General features: G+C 38.8%; 1 protein-coding gene across 1 annotated transcript in view; it reads right to left on the reverse strand.

Annotated features, from left to right (window-relative positions):
• DSG3 (desmoglein 3) overlaps nucleotides 1-18,806 on the reverse strand; it is a 47,981-nt gene extending 29,175 nt beyond the window's left edge. Inside the window, exon 1 of the mRNA XM_008692880.2 lies at nucleotides 18,603-18,806. Coding sequence (XP_008691102.2) covers nucleotides 18,603-18,806 — 204 coding nt within the window. The remainder of the gene's footprint in view (nucleotides 1-18,602) is intronic.
• Between the last annotated feature and the right edge of the window lie 2,373 nt (nucleotides 18,807-21,179).

Below are 21,179 nucleotides of genomic sequence, written 5' to 3' on the forward strand. Positions count from 1 at the left end.
CATGGTTATAATAAAAATAGACTCTAACAGAAGGGAAGATAACAATTTTCTGCCTGGACATTGTCCTGAGAGGGAAGGCTGGGAAACTATGCCTCACAAGGCAGCCTATTCTAATTTTAGACACCTTTAATTTTTAGAAAGTTCTTTCTAAAGATCTATCTCCCTGCAGCTTCTTGAAATACAATTATCATCTCAATTTTTTTAGATAAGGAGGTGAGGGACACTGGTGCCTAGGCCAACTCAGTTTATTATGAAGTGGGAATTAGTATTAGGAATTTTTTCAGTATTCATTTATGGTATATGTCACTATTTTGATATCCTAATGTAACTGATGAAATTGTGGGGTTTTTTTTTTTTTTTCCTTCACTAAAACAACATAGTTAAGGAACAAACTAGTCTGTAACATCCAGGCTAGTGCTTTGCTCTTCAGATCCCACTTCTCTTTTAGATAACATTATATAAATCTTTCTCAACCAATGGAAGTATTATTCTCCTGAAAAAAAAAATGGCTTCTATAATTTTGTATGTCTTTTCCCCTCAAAGTCCGGCTGGTTTTTGCACATAATGGCTAAACATAGTTTTCTTAATAACCCTTTCAACTTCTCTAGAGTCAAACATTGCTTTGATTTTGATTCAACAGTCTGACTATTTTAAAAACACGTCAGGTATCAAGACCAGGCACGTACAGTTCTTAGCCATATGCTTAAGAGATATGTAACCTTGGAAAATAAACCTGGTTCTCTTTCAATGTGTTTCAGTTTGTGTATTGGAAAGATGAATAAAAGCATTGCTTTGAAGAAAGTGAAGGTGTTGTGGAAAATAGATCTAAGATCAGTATTATTTAATTCATTAACTAAAGAAATGCTAAATGTCGACTTTCGAGTTCTTTTTCTCTCTGATTTATTTTTCTATGTAAAATACAACATTAAAAAACCACCAAAAGGAGGAAATTGGTAGTCTTTACGATTTTATTCTAAAATGTTTATTTCCACTTCACTCTTTTTAGAATTTATAAGAGAGATTCAGCAACCAAATATAGTATTATCAAACAAGGAAGGAAACAGGGAAAGTTGGAATTATTTAGGAAAAAAAAAAAAGGACTTACCATTAAAATGGCCAGAGCCCTTGATGTTCTGAAAAGGAGCCAAGTCATTTTCTCTGATTTCCCTGGTGGACAAGTCCAAGGAAGCTGCTGCTTCAGTCCTTCCAACTGTCTGCATATGATGTCTAAGAAAAGCCCTTTGGTAGCGTCTCTGCTTTCTGGAGTCTACAGATGGTCTGTTATGCAGCTCCTCCCCACCCTAAACCAAGGATTGGTCTCACCAGAAACGCTTGCATCACTTTTGCTCCCAGGTAAAAACTTAGACACACCTCAATTCCAAAAGCAATGAAATCCTTTGTTGAAGGCTGAAAGAAAAGTTCACAGGCTAAAGACAAGGTTTAATAGGAAGGTCCCAGATGAATAATAAATTAATCATGGTGTGGAAGTGCAAAAGCCAGTCCTGACTACACTGAAAAAGAATCTAGTTGGCTTTTCTTCAGGATTACAATTAAAACTGAAAAGCAAAACAAAACATACAAAAATCCCCCAAAACCTAACTTGTGGAAGAGCATTGGTTTTTAGTCTGAGTATATGTGAGTAGATTGAAAGTTAAGCAAAACATCAGTGCGAAGTAATAATATATTTTATTGAAAGTAATACAAATTCCAAGAAGAAAACCATCACATAAAGCAACTATTAATACAGGTTTTGGAAAAAATATGAGAAATAATTGACAAACAATCGAAAAAATAATTAGAAATAATTGAAAATAATTAGGAATAAAATTGGAGTAAACAGTTATATGGTGCCTTGGATATTTGAAATATATAAATAATGCATTGCAAAACCAGATCCCTGATAATAATCAGATGACATCTTTCCTCTTGTATTCCTTTTCATTTATAAGTTTGTTAAAAAGTAGGTTGCCTAGTGAAGGAAGTTATCTTTGTGCACTTTTAATTACTCAAAACATTTCCTCTGGAGCAGTCAGCCTTCTTGCTGCTTTATATTTATGCACTTCTAAAGATGTGGACGCCAACTCAAGTTAGGGGATAGGGGAAAATCTACCAATTAGTTTGCTTATAGCACTAGAGTTAAAAACACTTAAACATTCCAAATATTTAAAGAAAGTTTTGGTAGAAGAACAATTTTATCTTTGTAAGTATTTATGCGTCAGGTTTTGGAAGCTTCTTAGTTTCAGGAAAACCATTTAATCACAGAATATTTTATTTTATCTTTTATTTTTTTTAATTTAAATTCAATTAGCCGACACATAGTACATCGTTAGTTTTTGATGAATCACAGAGTATTTTAGACAGAAAAGATTTTGTGGTCTAAAAGTTAGGGAAAAAACACCTTGTGCACAAAATTTTGTGGTTTTAAAAAAAATTGTGGTGAAAAATGCATAAGAAAATTCACTCTTTTAACCATTTTTAAGTGTAAGGCTGAGTGGTATTAGTGGTGTACTCACATTGCTGTGCAATCATTACCACCATCCATCTCCAGAAAAATGTTGTTTTTGTAAATAAAATTTTATTGGAACATAGACATGCTCATTTGTTTATGTATTATGAATGACTCCTTTTGTGGTACAATGAAGAGTTGAGCAGAGCCTTTTATGAGTAACATTGTAAACTTTGGGGCAGGAAAGAAGAGAAAAATTTAATGAATTCTTTCCTTTCCCGTAATTTAATTTCTTGTAATTCTTCAAAATACTGTACTAAAGACAAAAGAGAGGGGTGCCTGGGTGGCTCAGTCAGTTAGCCTTTGGCTCAGGTCATGATCTTAGGGTCCTAGGATGGAGCCCCTTCATTGGACTCCCTGCTCAGCAGGGAGTCTGCTTCTCCCTCTCCCTCTGCCTCCTCCCCCACTCCATGCTCTGTCTCTCTCTCTCAAATAAGTAAATAAAATTGTAAAAAAAAGAATAAAGACAAAAGAGATTAAAAAGATGATAGCAGTGAATTATGATATTCCTAGGCATACCCATAAGTGGCATTGAATCTAGATCCTAGATATGGTTTATTTTGCTCTGATTTACCTTTTCTAAAATTCTAGTTCTTTGACTACTTTAATTAATTAGAGGTTTCCACTCCTTCCTTACCTGAACCCTAGTAAGGAAGTACTTTAATTTTCTATTTTAAAATACCAGTTACAGATTATTGATCAGGTGGTGTATTAAAGCTGTGGGCATCCTTGTAGGAAGTAATATACCAGACTTGGCCTGTTGCAGCCTGGCTCCATCTACTCATCCCGGTCAAGGAGGATTGTAGAAATCCATGACAAATCCCATTGTGCATTCTATGGGCAGGCAGTGCTCTGATCTTCCATGTGCTCTTGACAATGCTTTAAGCCAACACTTCCTTTTGTTTGGAGAATTTGGGACCTCAGTAAGGTAATAAAACATGTTGTTGGGGTGCGATTTGCGTGGTGTTGGGAAGGTAGTGGAGGTTACTTCTGCTGGGGAGGGCATTTGCCTAATGCCTTTGGACTAAGCAGTGTTTTCACTTGCCATTTCATTTGTTTGTGAAAAGGAAAGAAGGGAGAATTTTCCAGGGGTTTCTGTGGAGTGGTTATGTTACTTTATGAATAATGGCTTTGGAAACCCAAGCCCAACTTGGAACTGGTTCTTACTCAAAAGGCTGAAATAAAAATGAGGATCATAACAATAATAATCATAATTATTAGAAGGGGAGCTTCATTGTATGTGTATATTGTGGTTCAACTAATGCACCATGTTGAAAATATAACAGTGGGACAGTAGGACACATCACAGGTTTAAAAAGCTAAAGAAACCATTCCTCAGTTTGCTAAAAATTGAACCATGGCATAAAGAGTGAAGCAATAAGAATGGATATTTATTCAAATGGGCAGTAGCTTCTGAGGTTTCTGTGATGTTTCTAACACTCATTTTCTATAGCAGTTCTGTTATTCACCAAGTAGAGTGTTAATGAGACTTGGACTTCACTGGCAAGCCTTCACTGTTTTTTTTGTTGTTGTTGTTATTTTGACTGGAAACATGTATGTAATATATTTTATATGTCAGACATTACTACTTTCTGATATTTAATTGTTCTTGAATATCCACAAATTCATGAATTAAGGTATTAGTTCCACAAATCATGCATTGACAAAATTATACATACATCTTGAAATGGCCTGCAAAAGTTGTGATCCATCACCCTTGGTTGTTCCAGGGAATGGAAATCAGACCTCTTCCATCACAATCATACCTGAAGGCATGCAGAAATGTCAGAGAATGTAATGATTGTGCATCAGCAGAGAAGAGTCTGTACTTTAATAATTAGTGAAAATAGAGCTGTTCATCCAATTTTCTATTAGACGGTGTATAACATGGTTCACCATGTTTCTTCGATTCCTGGAATTATTTCTTTAAAAAGATTTGTGTAATTTTTATCATATATTGATTGAAGCCAAAACTTCAGAAGGGTGATTATGGGTGACTGCACACCTAAAATATTTTTACATAAGCTGCGGACCAGGGTCCAACATCTCTTTGCTTCCATCTAATCTGATTAGGCAATTGCTTCTTTGTGGGAGTATTTTTGTCAGGTAATAAGCATGAAGGAGGAATTTTTCAAATGCACATCATGCTTGCTCCAGCATTCTTTAGGAATAGCTTTGGTTTGGTTCTTGTAGTTTGCTGGAGATCAAATCGATAGGTGGGATCTATTTGCAAAGTGTATTCGGAATCCATCTAGTTCCTATCTCCTTGGGCTTCTGCATTAGCCAGACTCCCAACATCTCTCATGTAGCCCAGGCAATGGGACGATGACAGATCTCTTTTTCCCTTCTCTTCTCTCACCCAATCCACCTCTCACTCGGCACCCTGACTGTTACCTGTAAAAGGATCATGGCTTCCAGTGCACTTGGAACAGAAGCAACACTGCCTGGCAAAGCCTACAAGGAATGGATCAACTCTGTTTTCCTTTCCAACCACATCCCACACTCCATCCCTCTCACACATGTCTTCTTTTGTTCTCCAGAAACCCTCAGCTCTTCTCCTGTCTTAGGCCTTCACTCAGTTTCTTCCTCTCCTAGCTGGCTTCTTCTCACTCATCAGGTGGTAGCTTCTAGGGCCTTCTCAGAGAGGTCTTTCCTTTCCACTCCCCACGCTTGGACACTCTTTTCCTCGTTATCTTTTTATCAGCCATTCCAATTTGCTTTGCATATCAGGCTTAGTACCATGTGTCAGCCGCTCTTTCTTAGTTGGATTGCTTATGTTGCCTCTCTCCACCATTGACTGTGAGCTCTATCAGGGATTAATCATGTCTGCTTCATTTAATAGCGTATTCCCAGGACTTTGCAGGGTGAACAAATGAATATATCTTTGAAAATTTTGTGCAAGTATTATCTGCTGGAACAAAGGACACATACCGTTCAAATTCTTAATAGATAGTCATCCAAAATGCTATATCAATTTGCATTCCCAGGGATGGTGTAAGAAAATGCCAGTCCTTCCTCCCTGCCAGGCATAAAGTTTGTCACAGATAAATCTTTTCTGCTTCCTTTATGAGACTATAGTACTCTTGTGAAAATTTTTTTTTTAGCTCTGTTAAGAGATTTAAATGTTGTGGGATGCCTGGGTAGTTAGTTCAGTTGGTTAAGCGTCTGTCTTCAGCTTAGATCATGATCCCAGGGTCCTGGGATTGAGTCCAGAATCGTACTCCTTGCTCGGTGGGGAGCCTGCTTCTCCCTCTGCTGCTCTCCCTGCTTGTGCTCTCTCTCTCTCTCAAATAAATAAATAAAATATTTTAAAAAACCGATTTAAATATTGTTTATTTACATGCTAATAATTTATTAGATTCTAATAAAATAAAGATTCCGAGCATAGCAATCTAAGGTATTGGACCCAGAGCTAAGTAAGTTCTAGATCTTGGTTAGATCCTAAGAACTGGCATCCTTCCTGGATCTGACATCATCCTGGTCTTTTCAGCATTTCGGGTGATATCATGATGGGATAGGAAAAGATACGAGAAAACAAACATGCAAATAGTAATTTACTGTACTCTGTTGCTATTGTTACGATCCCTTTATTTATACATTTTGATTTTCCTTTTGGTGATAAATAGTACATTTCACATATGTCCTCAAGTATTTTAGGTATCATGGGAGCCATATCTTCTGTTTTTTTAGTAATCCAATTGTACCAGTATTATTGGTAATTCCTAAGGAGGAAAAAAATTGTGATTGTTTTCATTTAAATTTCAACCCACGACTCCACCCGTGGGAAGAAATATGTGGAAGGATCCACCAGCTTCCCAAACCACACGCCACACACAGGGTGTGACCGCCAGTGGAAACGGATACACCGCATCTATGCTCCCAGCTATGCCATAAACACCCATCTGTAGAAAGAGGAAATCTGAAAACAGCATGGAGCACTTAAAAAAAATGATCTCCAAGGATTTCAGGAAAGACTGCAGTTGACAACTCCTAGCTCTCAGATGGTAAGAAAAGGGGATGCTTCTAAAAACAAGCAGCTTGTCCTTCTTTACTTGTCAGGGGCTGCGCATTTCTCTACCAGACTCGTGTGTTACCAGCTTTTTACCTAGTGAGGCGTCATGCACCGATCGTTTTATGATTAGTAAGTTCCAGGTAAATTTGGCCAGCCTGTAAAACTTGTACCACTTACTGTACTATGCATTTTACAGTTCGTGTCTTGATGAGGAGCCATAAAACTTCTAAAAAAGATAAAGAGAACAGAAATTTCAAGTTTATTTTCTTCTGCTGCTTTTTTCGGGGAAGAATAACTTTCACAGCATGTGGATCAGTGTTGTATTCACATAGTACTTAGGGAAGCACTGAACTTTCCATTCAAACACATGAACATGTTTTTTCTCCGTTGTGGGCATGTCTAATTGGCCTGCCTTGGAGTAAACACCATTTTTCTATTCACTAACATTAAGAAGAGGATCAGAATCCATTACCTACCTGAATTGGTCATAAATCCACGCCTTACAGAAAAATGTTTAGCCTATAGAATTTTTTTCTATTTTCTTTTTATGTTGTATCACATTAACTTTTTTGAACATCGTTTCCCTTTACTTTCCTTTAGTGAAACTTCTGAAAATTCCTATGGGTGCATTTAGACTGAACGTTTTGCACCATCTTTGCAGCGTGAGTTTATGTTCTTTGATCTGGGGCTGGCACAGCTGCAACATATTTGGCCCATTTCTGGAAGTCTGCACCTAAAGAGAGATTAAAGGGAGAGAAAACTCTGTTCTCCTTGTTAGCACAGCACGTCCATGAGTCACTTCGGGCTTCATTTTTGACAATGCCAATTTTACGGATGTTTATGCATGCTGATTAACTTGTGCAACTTGGTGATTTAACGTGAATCTCCGATCCCCCATGAAAGGTCAGGATTGACAGATTCTCGAAACACCTTTTTATTCCTTTAGACTTTGAAGTGATGCAACTTCTAGTAATTTGGGTTGGTTAGCCTGCACTTGAAGGAAGCGATCTGAGCTTATGAAATTTATCTCTGGTTACTCCAGATTTCACTGTGCTGTAGCTCCCCAATATTCAGTTGGTCTGTTGAGGTTTTCCATTTTTGCGGAGCTACATTTTGTTAATTCACATTTGGAGAGGAAAGTGTATCTTTCAGTGTTTTCTTTTTTTTTTTTTAATGATATTTATTATATTATGTTAGTCACCATACAGTACATCCCCGGTTTCCAATGCAAAGTTCGATGATTCATTAGTTGCGTATAACACCCAGTGCACCATGCAATACGTGCCCTCCTTACTACCCATCACTGGTCTATCCCATTCCCCCACCCCCGTCCCCTCTGAGGCCCTCAGTTTGTTTCTCATAGTCCATTGTCTCTCATGTTTCATTCCCCCTTCTCTTTCAGTGTTTTCAAATCTATTGCACGTATTTTCACATAGCACTTTTTAAAAAAAGAAATGTTAAGGTCAGGATGCCTGGGTGGCTCAGTCGGTTAAGTGTCTGCCTGCAGCAGGGTCCTGGGATCGAGTCCTGCGTTGGGCTCCCTTCCTAGCAGGGAACCTGCTTCTCCCTCTGCCTGCTTTGCCTACCACTCCCCCTGCTTGTGCTCTCTCTCTGACAAATAAATAAAATCTTTAAAAAAAATAAAGAAATTTTAAGGTGGATTTATATGGAATTAATCAGTAACTATTCTTTGCCATAATCATAAGGATCTACAAAGTGAAATTAGATAAGAATCCACTCACAGTCTCATTTAAAAACCATAAAGCATGTGGAAGTAACTTTCATAGGAATGCACAGAAGAATATTAATGAAGGACATAAAATAATGGGGTGCTTGGGTGGCTCAGTAGGTTAAGTGTCTGACTTCGGCTCAGGTCATGATCTCCAAGTCCTGGGATCGAGCCCCGCATCAGGCTCCCTGCTCAGTGGAAAGCCTGCTTCTCCCTCTGCCTGCCGCTCTGCCTACTTGTGCTCTCTCTCTCTGTTAAATAAATAAATAAATAAATAAATAAATAAATAAAATCTTTTAAAAAAATGAAGGGCATAAAAAAAGATCTAAGAAAATAAATAGATATTATTACATTCCTGGATGAAAAGAATTACTATTATAAAATGTCAGTTTCTCAAAGCAAAAAAATCTTAATGCAGTCCTCAGACCTGACCCTTAGTTTATGTCAGGGATAGAGACAGGGGAAATTATAAAAAATCTTAATGTCTATATGGAGCAAACCGTCTTACAGAGAACACACTGTCTGATTAATGAACTTGGGAAAAAGAATTATAGGCAGTGGGTTCAGCCTACTGCCCCCTCCTGCCACGCAACTTCTCAGCCAGGGTTTTCTCTTTTGGAGCCAGCCTGTTGACAAGACACATTTTCTGTTTCTTCTAGGTCTAAGCTCACGGGGGCAGGCTCCATCCTTTGGTCTGGGTGGTGGGGATTATCTGTGACTTGGTGAGTAAATTTAATTCTGGAATGAATATTAGGTTGCTCACCATGACTGCCCATCTCAACCACATCATCCACATCTATTTTGTTACTACTAATAAAACTGATACTTATTTGTGCATATGTATCTCCTACACCTTATTTCTCAATTGCTTTCGATATAAAGAGGTAACAAAAGTTGGTTCTCTAATGCCCTAACAAATATGGTATTGGTCTAGGAATAGATAAATAGAATACAGAAAGTAGAATATTCTACAGACAATAAAAATAACTAAAGATATACCAGTTGACTTAGAGATATTTGTATGGGGCACTCTTGAGTGAAAAGAGCAAGATATAGACTAGTATGTGTAATATGCATGTGTATGTGTGTGTGTGTCTATGTGTATGTCTTACTGTAAATGATTACTTGAACATAGAGAAAAGCCCGAAGCACAATACGACACAGTCAGCATGGGTTTTCATGCAACAGTCTGCTATTGCTATGTGTTCAGGAGTGGGAGGGGCAAGTTCGGGGAGGGGCAATAATTTCCTGAAGAGGAAATGTAAAAAAAGTGCACTGAAAATGTATCTTAACATCACCTTTGTTAATTTATGTCAAACTAAATATATATGTGACATTCCATTTAAAAATATTTTGATTAATTATATGTTTAATATTTTTCCTTTCAAAGCATTAGCTATTAAGAAAGTAGGGATTTTACAATTTGATGTTTAAACCATTTAGAAAAAAGACAGACCTGGCCAAAAACAGGAGGAGTTATATGTAATTATTATTTTAGGGCTCTGTCTAGTAACAAAATTAGCATAAAATACTGAGCTATTGAATTCCTTTGAGTCATGTGTTTTGCCCTAAATAAGAACCATGTGGTTTGAAAACACATGAATCAGCTGTGTCCGTGCTGCTGAAGGTGTTGGCATAGTGACCAAGTGTGTGCATTGTTTTCTGGTATGACTGGGAGAGCAGTGCACTTGAATTGAGAAGGGGCAAAAATAAGGAAAAGCATTATTTTTTGTAGCAGTTTGAAATGAAAAGCCCAAATAACGTATTTTATTATTTTAGATACAACATTCTTCATGCTAAAGATAGAGGCAGACAATTGCTGTTCTGGCAATGAGTATTAATAAAAAAATGATGTTACTAGGTACACTGGGATTTACTGGCAATTTCTAGAAGCACAAAAGATTTAAAAAAGTGATCCCTGCTGTCCTGGTGGGAAGGCTGTCCTGTAGTAGGTAGACGGCTCCTCGTAGGTGAGAGTGGGAGCAGCTGCCCTCATCACCAAGTCCAAGGGGACACCCTTGGAGAGTCTAGTCAGCTGTGAGCCAGCATCTCCATCACAAGGGCAAATGGTGGGGCCCCCTATGCAGTGACTTCAGGTGGATAATTCCATCGTAAATCAAGGCAGTCCTGAATTAATACAAGCAATGCAGGAAGCAACACATAGTTCAAGAGAGTCATCACCTGCTTCACAAGGTCCGGACCACAAGCTTCGAGAGGGCAGGAGCCACTTCTCACCTGGTCCACTGCTTGGCTCACTCATTGAGTACATAAGTGGATGGATGAATGATTGGATGAGGAGGCAGAGATGAAGGGAATTAGACTGGGATTTTTAGGGCTCCAGATTGAGCAGGAAAGCCAAATAAATAAAAGCTAGGAGCAAGAGGTAGAGCAGAGGGCCTGGTAGGTGAATGAATGGCATGCAGTAGGGCTCCCCTAAGGAGGCTAGATCCTCAAGCTTATTGAACACTCAAACACACTTTTCATTTCAGGCTGTGAGGGAACAGTTATTAGTTGAGAACCCCCTATGTACTTAACTGCGATATGACATATTTTCTTTACATCATTTATTTATTTATTTTCCCCAAATACCCTGCAAGGAAGATGTTATTAATCCTGTTTTGCAGACAAGACAACCAAGGGTCAGTAATTTTTTTCAAGATCACCATACTGGTAGTGCTGTAGCTGGGATTTGAACCAGATCTGCCTGACTTCAAACTTTATGCTTGTTCCAAACCCCAGTGGCTCTAAAAAAGAGGGACCTAAGGAGATGTGGGTTCACCGAAATTGAAAAGTACTGTACTTGCCTATTTTGTCTTCATTTCCTTCTTAATTAAAAAAAAAACAACAACCCTAGCTTTTGGTGATTACATTAGTAGTAAACATACATTGTAGAAAGTTAGAAAATACAAGCAAGCAAAAAGAAAATAAAGGCACCAAATTTCCATCACCCAGAGATTAGTTGTATTCACGCCTTTCAAATACATGTCTCATCTGGAAAATGAGGCTAATTTCATTTTCTTGGCAGGGTATTTGGGAGAATTAAATACATGATATAAAGAAAATTCTTAGCATAACATATAAATACCTAGAAGGTAAATAAAAGTTTCTTTTCCTGCTTGAAATTCTTCCACTCACTTTTCTATTTACGTATATGTGATTTTTTGTTTTAGCGAAGAGGAGAATCCGCTGTATGTGATCTTTTATCACTTGCTTTTTCCTATGTGTTCTCTACCTTTCCATGTCAATAGACATTTATCTTTTCTAATATTCAGTCCATATTCAAATTTCCTCAAGCCAAAAAGATGGCTTTTACAGGTGATTTTTCCAAATTAGGATCACTCAGGACTGCAATTCCACCTTAAATTTATTTAACTCTATCAGTTCCCCCCCCCCCCGCCACTTTTTAAAATGACACCTACTTGTTGAAAGGACTGAGCCAGTTAACCTGCAAAATGTCCCACTTTTGGATCGGTCTTGTGTTTAAACTTGTCTGCCATCCTTGTATTTCTAATCCCTTACATGTTGTATCTAAAGGTTTGGCAGATTTGAATCATTTTTGTCCAGAATCCATCCTATGTACTTCAGCTGCCATCTCTGATCTCCCAGACTAGCCGGGGCTCTGGGTCTGCGTGCCCATACATACCACTTGGGTGAAGTTTCTTAAAGACTATACTAAAGTATTTGCTTAAGAGTTGATCCCTCTTACTCTTCAGTAACGTCCCCAAGGGTCGAACTGTGTCTTATTCCTCTTTGTAGCCCCAGTGCCTCGTCTGTTCATGGCAGATACTCAATAAATATTTGTTGAAATAAAATGAAATCAGTGGATTAGAAGTCAGCAAAACGTGGGCTGGGCATCATGCGTCTGAATGTTACATTGAAAGAACGGATCAGGGAGTCGTGGGGGGAGTCTAAGATCAGGTTCAGAGATTCCAGGTCAGGCTGTAGGTTGCAGGCAAGTTTCAGTCTCTGAAAATGTTCTTGTTATGTTAGCAGTCAGAAATCCAAGGCAGGTATGAGGGAGAAGCGGTCTGAATAAAAGTTGAGTTTGGCCTTTAGGATTAGCCTGAGACAACATCAACAACGGGAATGGAGTACAAATTAGGAAATAAGAAGCAGAACAGGCAACTAGTTGGTTCACCCAGCTCCAAACCAGGAAATGACTGTCTATCCTAGAACAAGAGCAATCTCTGCTGTGCCTTGGGCGGGCTTCCTGGTGAGGTCAGAGATCAGGTTGGGCAGGTGTGGCTGGTTCCAGGGTGCAGCGGGCATCTTAGGGCTTGTGAGCCCAGTAGAGGCTCCAAACCCCCTTTCTGGATATGTCTCTCCTCCAGTCCTCTAGCCCGTCTCTCTGGGTGCAGCCCACTCTCTCTATTCCTGTTCCTCTCCTTCCCTCTCATCCTTCTCCTTCCTGCTTCTTTATGTACCCCCCCAACCCCTATCCATTTTTCTTTTTTTCTATTATTTTCCCCTTCTTTCTTTTCCTTCTTCTACATGACCTTTGGGTAGAATGTACATCTGAAATTCGTATTAGTCTGTTTATCAGAGGAAATTTTATGTTTTGTTTTTTCACTAGAAAACATAAATCCTCCCCATTGTTTTCTTACTCTTAAAAGAAGATCCAACTAAACAAGCAAACAAAAAGACCTAACTAATAAAATTGCTTACTGTTCATTTAAATTTAATTAAAACCCACTCTGCTAGAGCGTGTATGATCCTAGCCCCCAGAAGCCCCCTACCCATCAAGAAAGGCAGCATAGGGAAAGGGAAACAAAATCTCAAGGAATTCTGGAGGTTCTTTGGGAAGACTTCTTACTCAGGGAGCAATAGTTCACTGCTCTCCAAGAGACTTCATCCCCAACTTTCTCACTTGACCATAAAACATCCCGGGTATTACATACCTGGAGTTTTACTCACAGAGAATCCTCCACAACTGGTTTCTTCTTGAACAAAATGCCTGGAATGCCTCAGGTCACTCTCATTTTAGGAAAGATTTAATGTCTAATAAGGATTATCTTGTTAAGCAGGAGCAGTTCATACAGGTCCATACCCAGGGACATATGTTTTTCCAGAAACTTACGTTTGGAAGGTGGTAACTGGAAAATCCGGAGAGGTAAGGGACCTGCCTACCATTGCATGGCTCATCAGTGGTATGACATAGGTGAGAATCCCATCCCGTGGCCAGGTTAGGATGACAAATTGCCACTGAGCAGGAATCATGGGCACATGCCTCAGCATCTACAAAGTGCCATCTATTTCATACTCTAAAAGTTAAAGGTGAAAGCAAAGATTGTCAACAGTGGGGTTTGCTAGGTTCAGTTTAAATGAAGATATGAGGCACCTGCAATCCACTGGCTTTTCTCCATGTAGTCAAACTATCTTTCTTTAGGTACAATCATAATTCGTCTATGGTAGGTGAGGATCACTGAGTGCTCATTTTACAAATTCTTCCACAGTATTCCAGGGACTGATAACTTCCTTGTTTTCCCAGTGCGTTCCAGGAAAAGGTATTCTATATGAAAGATCTACCTAGTGCTTATTTTCATGTGATGTGAATAATATGAAGGGCACTAAGATATCTCTCACCTGCACTACTTTTGTTCTGCTCCAAGAGACACGACTCTAGCTTCCCCATTTCCAGCACTAAAACCCTTCTCATTTCTCTTCCAACCTATTTAAAAAATTCAAGCATTTGAGAACCTGAGGAAACTTAAGATGACTTAGTCTAGTGGTTTTCAAACTTCTTTTAACTGTAGTCAAAAACATAGTTTGTCACCAACCAATGCACACAGGCACAAACACGTACTCTTACTATGTGTGATGTATTCTGCTATTTCCTTTTCTTTTGTATTGTTTAATTCCATAAAAATGTTCATCATGCTAGGTATACTAAATTGACTTAAAGACCCATTATTAAAGAGTATGACCCACAGTGTGAAAAACACTGGTATAATCTAATTCTCTAATTTTACAAATAAAGTAAGGTGAACAGCTTTAAGTGACTCATCCAAGAATTGGTCCCGAATATGAACAGAATTCTCAGTCCAGTTATGCAGAGCTGCAAGCCTTGAAAGGTGGAAGGTGAATATCTAATCGTTTTTACTTCCCAGTAAGTTATTAATATCTCCTTATGATTTCTCTTTTAGAAAGATAGATTCTCCCATAATCTACAACTAGTAGAAGAGATAATTTTTAAAACAATATTAAGAATTGATTGAAGAAGGGTAATTCAATCAACAAGTCCTCATTCCACCGGCATTTACTGGGTGTCTAGTATATTCTAGGCACAGTTTGGGCCTAGAGATACAAAGATGAATGAGATAGTGTTAGAAACTTAGATCAGGGTGTGACCATTTGCATAGAAAGAAAGTGACTAACTCAATTCATGCTGTGAAGGATTTTACATGACTAACTTGTCATGTGAAATTGACAAATATTTAATGGATGCCTCCAATGATGACTGCATTTTCTAAAACTCAACTTGTCTAACAAGAATGAGTATGTAATGGGTAACAGGTAGACAATTTTAAGTTAAGACTGAAAGGGATGGTGATCATTGTGAACCTGTCCTGAAAATCCAGGAAGTAAGGTTACTATTAATTATGTAGCCAACCTAAGATTCAATGACTGCTCCAAATTTCAAAACTCATTACAAAGCATTTTTTATCTTAGCCAGATTTTGCAGTTGACAAAGTGATGGATGTTTTCTCTTTTATGTAGTCACTGCTAATCAGTCTGACTATCATGGAGCTTAGTGGTTCCAACTTCAGATTTCACTTCTCAGCCTTTTTCCTGTTGAGCTACATGCTTTTCTGACTTAGCTGAGAGCATTTCACAAGTACTCTGCCAAAACATGCAATGAACTGTACACACCCTTATTTCAGAGAAAGGACGCCCTTTTCAATGCCACAGAAACCATATTTTCTAAACCAGTGGCATTTTCTGTAGTCTTTTCTCCCCTCCTTTCTTCTGCTCTCTAGGGGAGAGAGGAGTCTGGGAGGAGTGTGCTGTCTTCTTGACCTGCTGGGTTTTCCTTTCTGAAGCAGCCTGTGGTGCAGGGCAGAAAGGCACAGTTGACTTGGTGAGAGATTGGGAGAGGCTTAAATTATAGGAGGGTAGGTGTCCTATTCCCTCTTGTTCTACTGAAGAACTGCTCCTTCTTTCAGTTTCTCCTGCTTGCTTCCTCCCAACAGAAAGCAATGCTACCCAGGGGTCTCCCAGTCAGAAAATCTGAAGGTTGAGGGAAGAAGGCCCTAGGTACTTAAAGCAGTCTGCTACCAGAATATGGTAATGGATTTTCCTTTTCATTTCTTTAGATAATCAATTATTTTTCACTGACGCATTTTATGAAATTGGGGTGGGTGGAAAAAAAGTGTTAAGGTGGCAGTTGACTGTTTGTGGTGCTGGCTGTGAGATATGGTCCTAAGGTATTGCTTGATTTCAGCAGTTGGTGGAAGCTCTTGTCTCTAGCCACGCTGTGGAGAGTATGCTGCTGTTGAAGAGATAACACCCATCAGCAAGACTTAAGAATCTTATTAGCTTGTGGTGGTTCTTTGGGGGAAGTTTTCTTATACTTGTTTTGAAAGTGGTTACTGAATAAGCCAGATGTTCCCTCAAGTGTCCAGGTCTTCTATCCCAGCTGTTCAAGGGTAAAACAAAACATTTTATGGTGGTTTTTAAACATCGTTTGTCGTGGTAACTTCTCCCCGCCCCCCCCAATATCTCAGTGCAGGTGAAACAGAGAATGTAAATTCCCTAAGTTAAGGGGGGCAGATGAGAAATGTTGGTTTAAAACTGTGGAAATGGAAAGCCTCAGGAACAGGCTAGTACTTGAAAGCCACACGTTGTGGAAGATTAGTCATAGTTTAATGTATTCTGGACAGTGTAAAAATCTCAATTTTTTTGAAATTAAGAACAAAGATAAGGAAAAAGTGTCATCTCGGGATGGGATCTACAGTCATGTCAGATCATGTCCTATCCTTGCTGGGCATAGTGCTTTTCCTCTAAAGCATGTACCTAAATCAAAGGATTTTCTTGGTGGATGGTGAACCTCGTTTTATCAACCAGCCTAAAAGGCAGTACTTGGGAGATGCCAGTGTGCCATTGTGGTTTAGGTTTTCTTATACTTTTTTGGGGGGGAGAGATTTTTTTTCAGGGTTCAGATTGTTAGATGATATTTGGTACTTTCTTAGAAAATTACGGCCTATAACTTTGGTTCTAGGATTATACTAGACATTGATCAGGGCTGAACACATAGATATACTGTCTTCACTTGAGAAAAATAAGTAGGTTTTAGGGCCATCAAAAATAACCTGGGATCTTTTTTTTTTTTTTTTTTTTTTTTTTTTTTTTTTTAGTAGGCTCCACGCCCAATGTGGAGCCCATCGCAGGGTGTGAACTCATGACGCTGAGATCAAGACCTGAGCTGAAATCGGGAGTCAGATGCTTAACTGACTGAGCCACCCAGACGCCCCTCACCTAGGATAATTTAAGCCTTGATAGCAGGGCGTATCTATCCAAATATTCCTCTATAATGTTGGCATCCTTACAAACGAATATAAGCCTCATAACTATATGATACATGTATTAGATTCATGGTCTCCATCAGAGTACTGGAAGGGAAACTGGAACTCCAGAAGTTCCATGTACAGTGTATGTATAGTCCCACATCATTATTTACAATATAAAAGGAATGAAAGAAACCTCAGTGTTCATTCAAGGCATGAATATCCCTTAAAACACTTTTATTAAGAACTTTAAATAGGGGCACCTGAGTGGTGCAGTGGGTTAAGCACCTGACTCTTGGTTTTGGCTCAGGTCATGATCTCAGGGTTGTGAGATCGAGCCCTGCGTCAGCCTCCGTGCTCAGCAAGGAATCTGCTTGAGATTCTCTCTCTCCCTCTCCCTCTGCCCCTCCCTTCCTGCTCTCTCTCTCTCTCTCTAAAATAAATAAATAAAATCCTGAAAAAAAAAAAAGACTCAGGACACCTAGGTAGCTCAATCAGTTAAGCGAAGGGTCTGCCTTTGGCTCAAGTCATGATCCCAGAGTTCTGGGATCGAGTCCCAAATTGGGCTACTTGCTCAGTGGGGAGCCTGCTTTTCTCTCTGCCAGCCACTTGTGCTCTCTTTCTCTTTCTCTCTGACAATTTTTAAAAAAAATCTTAGAAAGACTCTCTCTTCCTCTCCTTCTGTCTCTCCCCCACCAAAATAAATAAATAAAATAATTTTAAATATAAAAAATAGGCACAAACTTTTATGTATAATAATCACAACTTTAAAGTGAGATGCAACAAGCAAAGGATGTAGAAACAAAGTTTAACAATCATGAAATTGGATTTCTTGGGTATTAATCTGTCAGCAGAAGGATAGAGCTGGGAAGGAGTTAACTGAAAGGAAAACTATCATGGTGTTAGCAGTAGTTGTCTCTGGGTGATGGTATATGATTGCCATTACCTTTTTATATATTCTAAATTTTCTACAATAACTACACACTAATTTTATACTAGGAAAATAATGAAGCTGCACAAATAGCAAAAACAAAAACAAACCTTAAAATCTTAACACTGACCTGTTTCAAATATTTTCATTTCTCTCCTTTATAAATGTAGAAAGCATATTATTCTTGAGGAGCAAGTTTGGGTCTTAGTATCCACATTCTGTTCCTTTAGCAGACAGTATTCCAGGGAGAGTCCTAACTATTTCAAGGGCATTTACTGGGCTTGGTGGCTTTAGGTTGCAGTGCCATCTTTGGGACATGGATGGTATAACTGGTTGCCACCATTTAGTGATGTGAAGTGCACCATGTTTTTTTTTTAAGATTTATTTATTTGGGGGGTGTGGGAGGGACAGAGGGAGAAAGAGAGAGAGAGAGAGAGAGAGAGAGAGAGAGAGAGAGAGGCTCTTCAACAGACTCCCTAAAGAGCGTGAAGCCTGATGTGGGGCTCAATCCCAAGACCCTGAGATCATGACCTGAGCCGAAACCAAGAGTTGGACGCTTAACCGACTGAGCCACCCAGGTGCCCCATGAAACACACACTTATACTATGATTTTGTGATATGGGCAGTTAATTGGTCCATTATCTCAAAGATTATGATGGGCAGATGAAACTCAAATCATTCCCTCACTGCCTTGGTTCATTGAAACAGCTTCCTCACTGATCTCCTTATCAATAGCCTTGCACCCCTTCTATCTGTACCAGAGCAAACGTCACAAGTGATTTCAAATTCACTATTCTTTCAGTATTTCAATGGTTCTCTTTAACTTTCGGATTAAAATAAGAATTCCTTAGCAAGTCATACATATTTAGGCTTCTGACTTCTTGTCTCTACAGTTGTCTTCCTTCCTTCCCCAGCCTTACCAAACTCCTTCCAGTTTTCAGAGAAGCTGATCTCTTTTTCCATGTCCTTGGTTTTTCTGCTTCTCTCCCATTCTTTCTAGTTTTGAGTGCCCTTCCAATTTCTTCATCTCGCTTTTTCCCTTGGGTCCTTCCAGACTCAGCTGAAAGATCATTTCTTCTGGGAAGCCTTTCCCATTTGGCTGGATGCCCCCAGTCTTCGCCCATAGCACTTTTATTTATTCTCTTGGGTAACACTTGCCAAACTACATTTTAACTCTACTTCTTCCTGCGTTGGACTGTGAGGCCTTTGATGGCAAGTACCTCAGTTTACCTCTCTACACCTAACAGTTAGCTCACAGGTAAATAGTGAAATGATCAAAAAACATTTAATGAATGAATGAGCTCTGAAACTAGGTCACAGTAGTTCCCATAAGGTTTCTTTATCTCAGTTTTCTCCATCTAGAAAGACAGATCATAAGTGGATTAAATGAGAATAAGTTTGAAAAACAATTAGTGTTATCCTTTACATATAATAATAAATATTTGATTTTTTTTATTCTTCTCTCTTCACAACACCTCTCTAGTTTTGTGTTCTGCGCACCTGTGGCTCATGTCTCACTGATACCAAAGTCCCCACCCAGTCAGTACCTCCTGTGTATTTAAATACGTGATGAAGACTTTCCAGTCAACCGGTGTTTATGCTGATCGCATGTGTGCACTGTGACTTTTGTACCAACACCTCACCATCACTCACCACCCATATTCACTGCCTCCCTATTAAGCACATAGTCAGCTTCTCTCTTACCTTTAGTTTAGTCATCTTGCTAATCACAGAAACTCAGCTCTATGGATTTCTAACCCAACCTCTTTTTAGGAAAAATTTTTCAATGCTGAGAGTTGATCTTTTATGCCAACAACAATAAATACAGGTGGTCTTCAATTTTCATTTGTTCCACTTTCATTCAACTCGCTTTATCCACCTTATGTATTGGCATCCTTCCTTACGTCGCCTTTCCAGGCGCAATTGCGCCTGCGTGTGAGCTAATACGCAAGCACTATTTGTTAGCGCATGATGCCTGCCCACCAGAGGTTCGGTTCCAGACAAGTGCTATTTTCATCTGTAAAAGAGAATTTATTTGTGCAATTATTAGAAGGGTTTTATTCTCTTTTCCTTTACTATTTTTTAAAATGATAAGATACCTCACAATCTTTTGTTTAGTCTCTTTCTTAGCAGTCCACAAAAGCACTGGCAAACCGCACCAGGGGTTTCGTTCCTGGTGTGAGCCGTGTTTCTTCAGTCTTACCGTTAGTTCAGATGAGCTGAAATAGCATTTATTTATTTGTTTGTTTATTTGTTTATGATTTATTTTATTTTATTTTTAGAGAGAGAAAGAGAGAGAGAGGTGGGGGAGGGGCAGAGGGAGAAGCCCTGAGAATCCCAAGGCCGACTCTGCACTGAGTGTTGACAGGGTCAACATCTTCTGACCCTGAGGTCATGACCTGAGGAGAAACCGAGAGTCGGAGGCTCAACCGACTGAGCCACCCAGGGACCCCTTAAAGAAGCTGAAATAGAATTTAAAGAAGTTGTCTTAGCAAATTAATTTTCATTGCCTGTATTTAATAATTAGTCCATGTTTAAAATATTGTAACAACCACTTAAATATTGTAACATTCAAGAAATTATACAATATGTAGTGACAATAAGTGTTGGCTTTCTGGAAATTTTTTCCATGTAACATGTAAGTGTAATTTTTAGGGTTCGTTTATTTGGTTTGCATGGTTGTTTTGATAAAAAAGTAAAGAACATTTATCTTAATATTGGGAACTCTATTTTTCTTGCTGTAATGCTCTATCACACACACACACACACACACACACACACACAATTTTGTTACCAACCTTATATAGAAAAAATGGTTTTGAAAGAAAAAACCCACAATCAATGTCTCTAATGAAAGGTAATTGTATTACCAGCAGTCTCTCAAATTCTCAGAAATTTTAACTTTTTCTGATGTATTTATCCTGTAAACCCTGAAAGTAAAATCACTTTCTCTGTAACATTTTAGAATTTATCTTATTCAGCTATAACATAGTTTCTTTCAAAAAGCACATGAGGTTTTCAATAACTTTATTACTTTTTCTGCAAAAGGTGAATTTCTCCTGAAATTAATTGTCTTTCTGAGTTATATACTTACATTTTTCTTGCCAAGGATGGCATTTACACAAGCTTTTCAAAGATCATTCAAAGGGCTGATATCTAGAGGCAATGCTGTTAAACCGTAGACACTTCCATTTAGGTGCCTGAGAGAATTGGACTATATTCTTCTCTTCTGAAATTAATGAGTGCATGCTGTGTGCTAGATACTCTATTAACACTGGAGAAAAGCAGTGCCCTTGTTCTCAAGGCGTTCACAGGCTGGCGGGCATAGGCTAAAATTGTGTGTTAGTGGGGGTAGAGGAGAGCTAGCTAAGCCAGCAGCTTGGGGGCAGTGGAAGAGATATCAGGAAATGCTCTCAAGAAGTGGCAATGCTTGAAGTGAGTGTTGAAGGGTAAGTAGGAAAAAACTAAGTAGATGAGGAGAGTGAAGAGAGTTCCAG

Source organism: Ursus maritimus, unplaced genomic scaffold (assembly GCF_017311325.1).
Source record: "Ursus maritimus isolate PB19 unplaced genomic scaffold, ASM1731132v1 scaffold_18, whole genome shotgun sequence".
Classification (NCBI taxonomy): domain Eukaryota; kingdom Metazoa; phylum Chordata; class Mammalia; order Carnivora; family Ursidae; genus Ursus; species Ursus maritimus.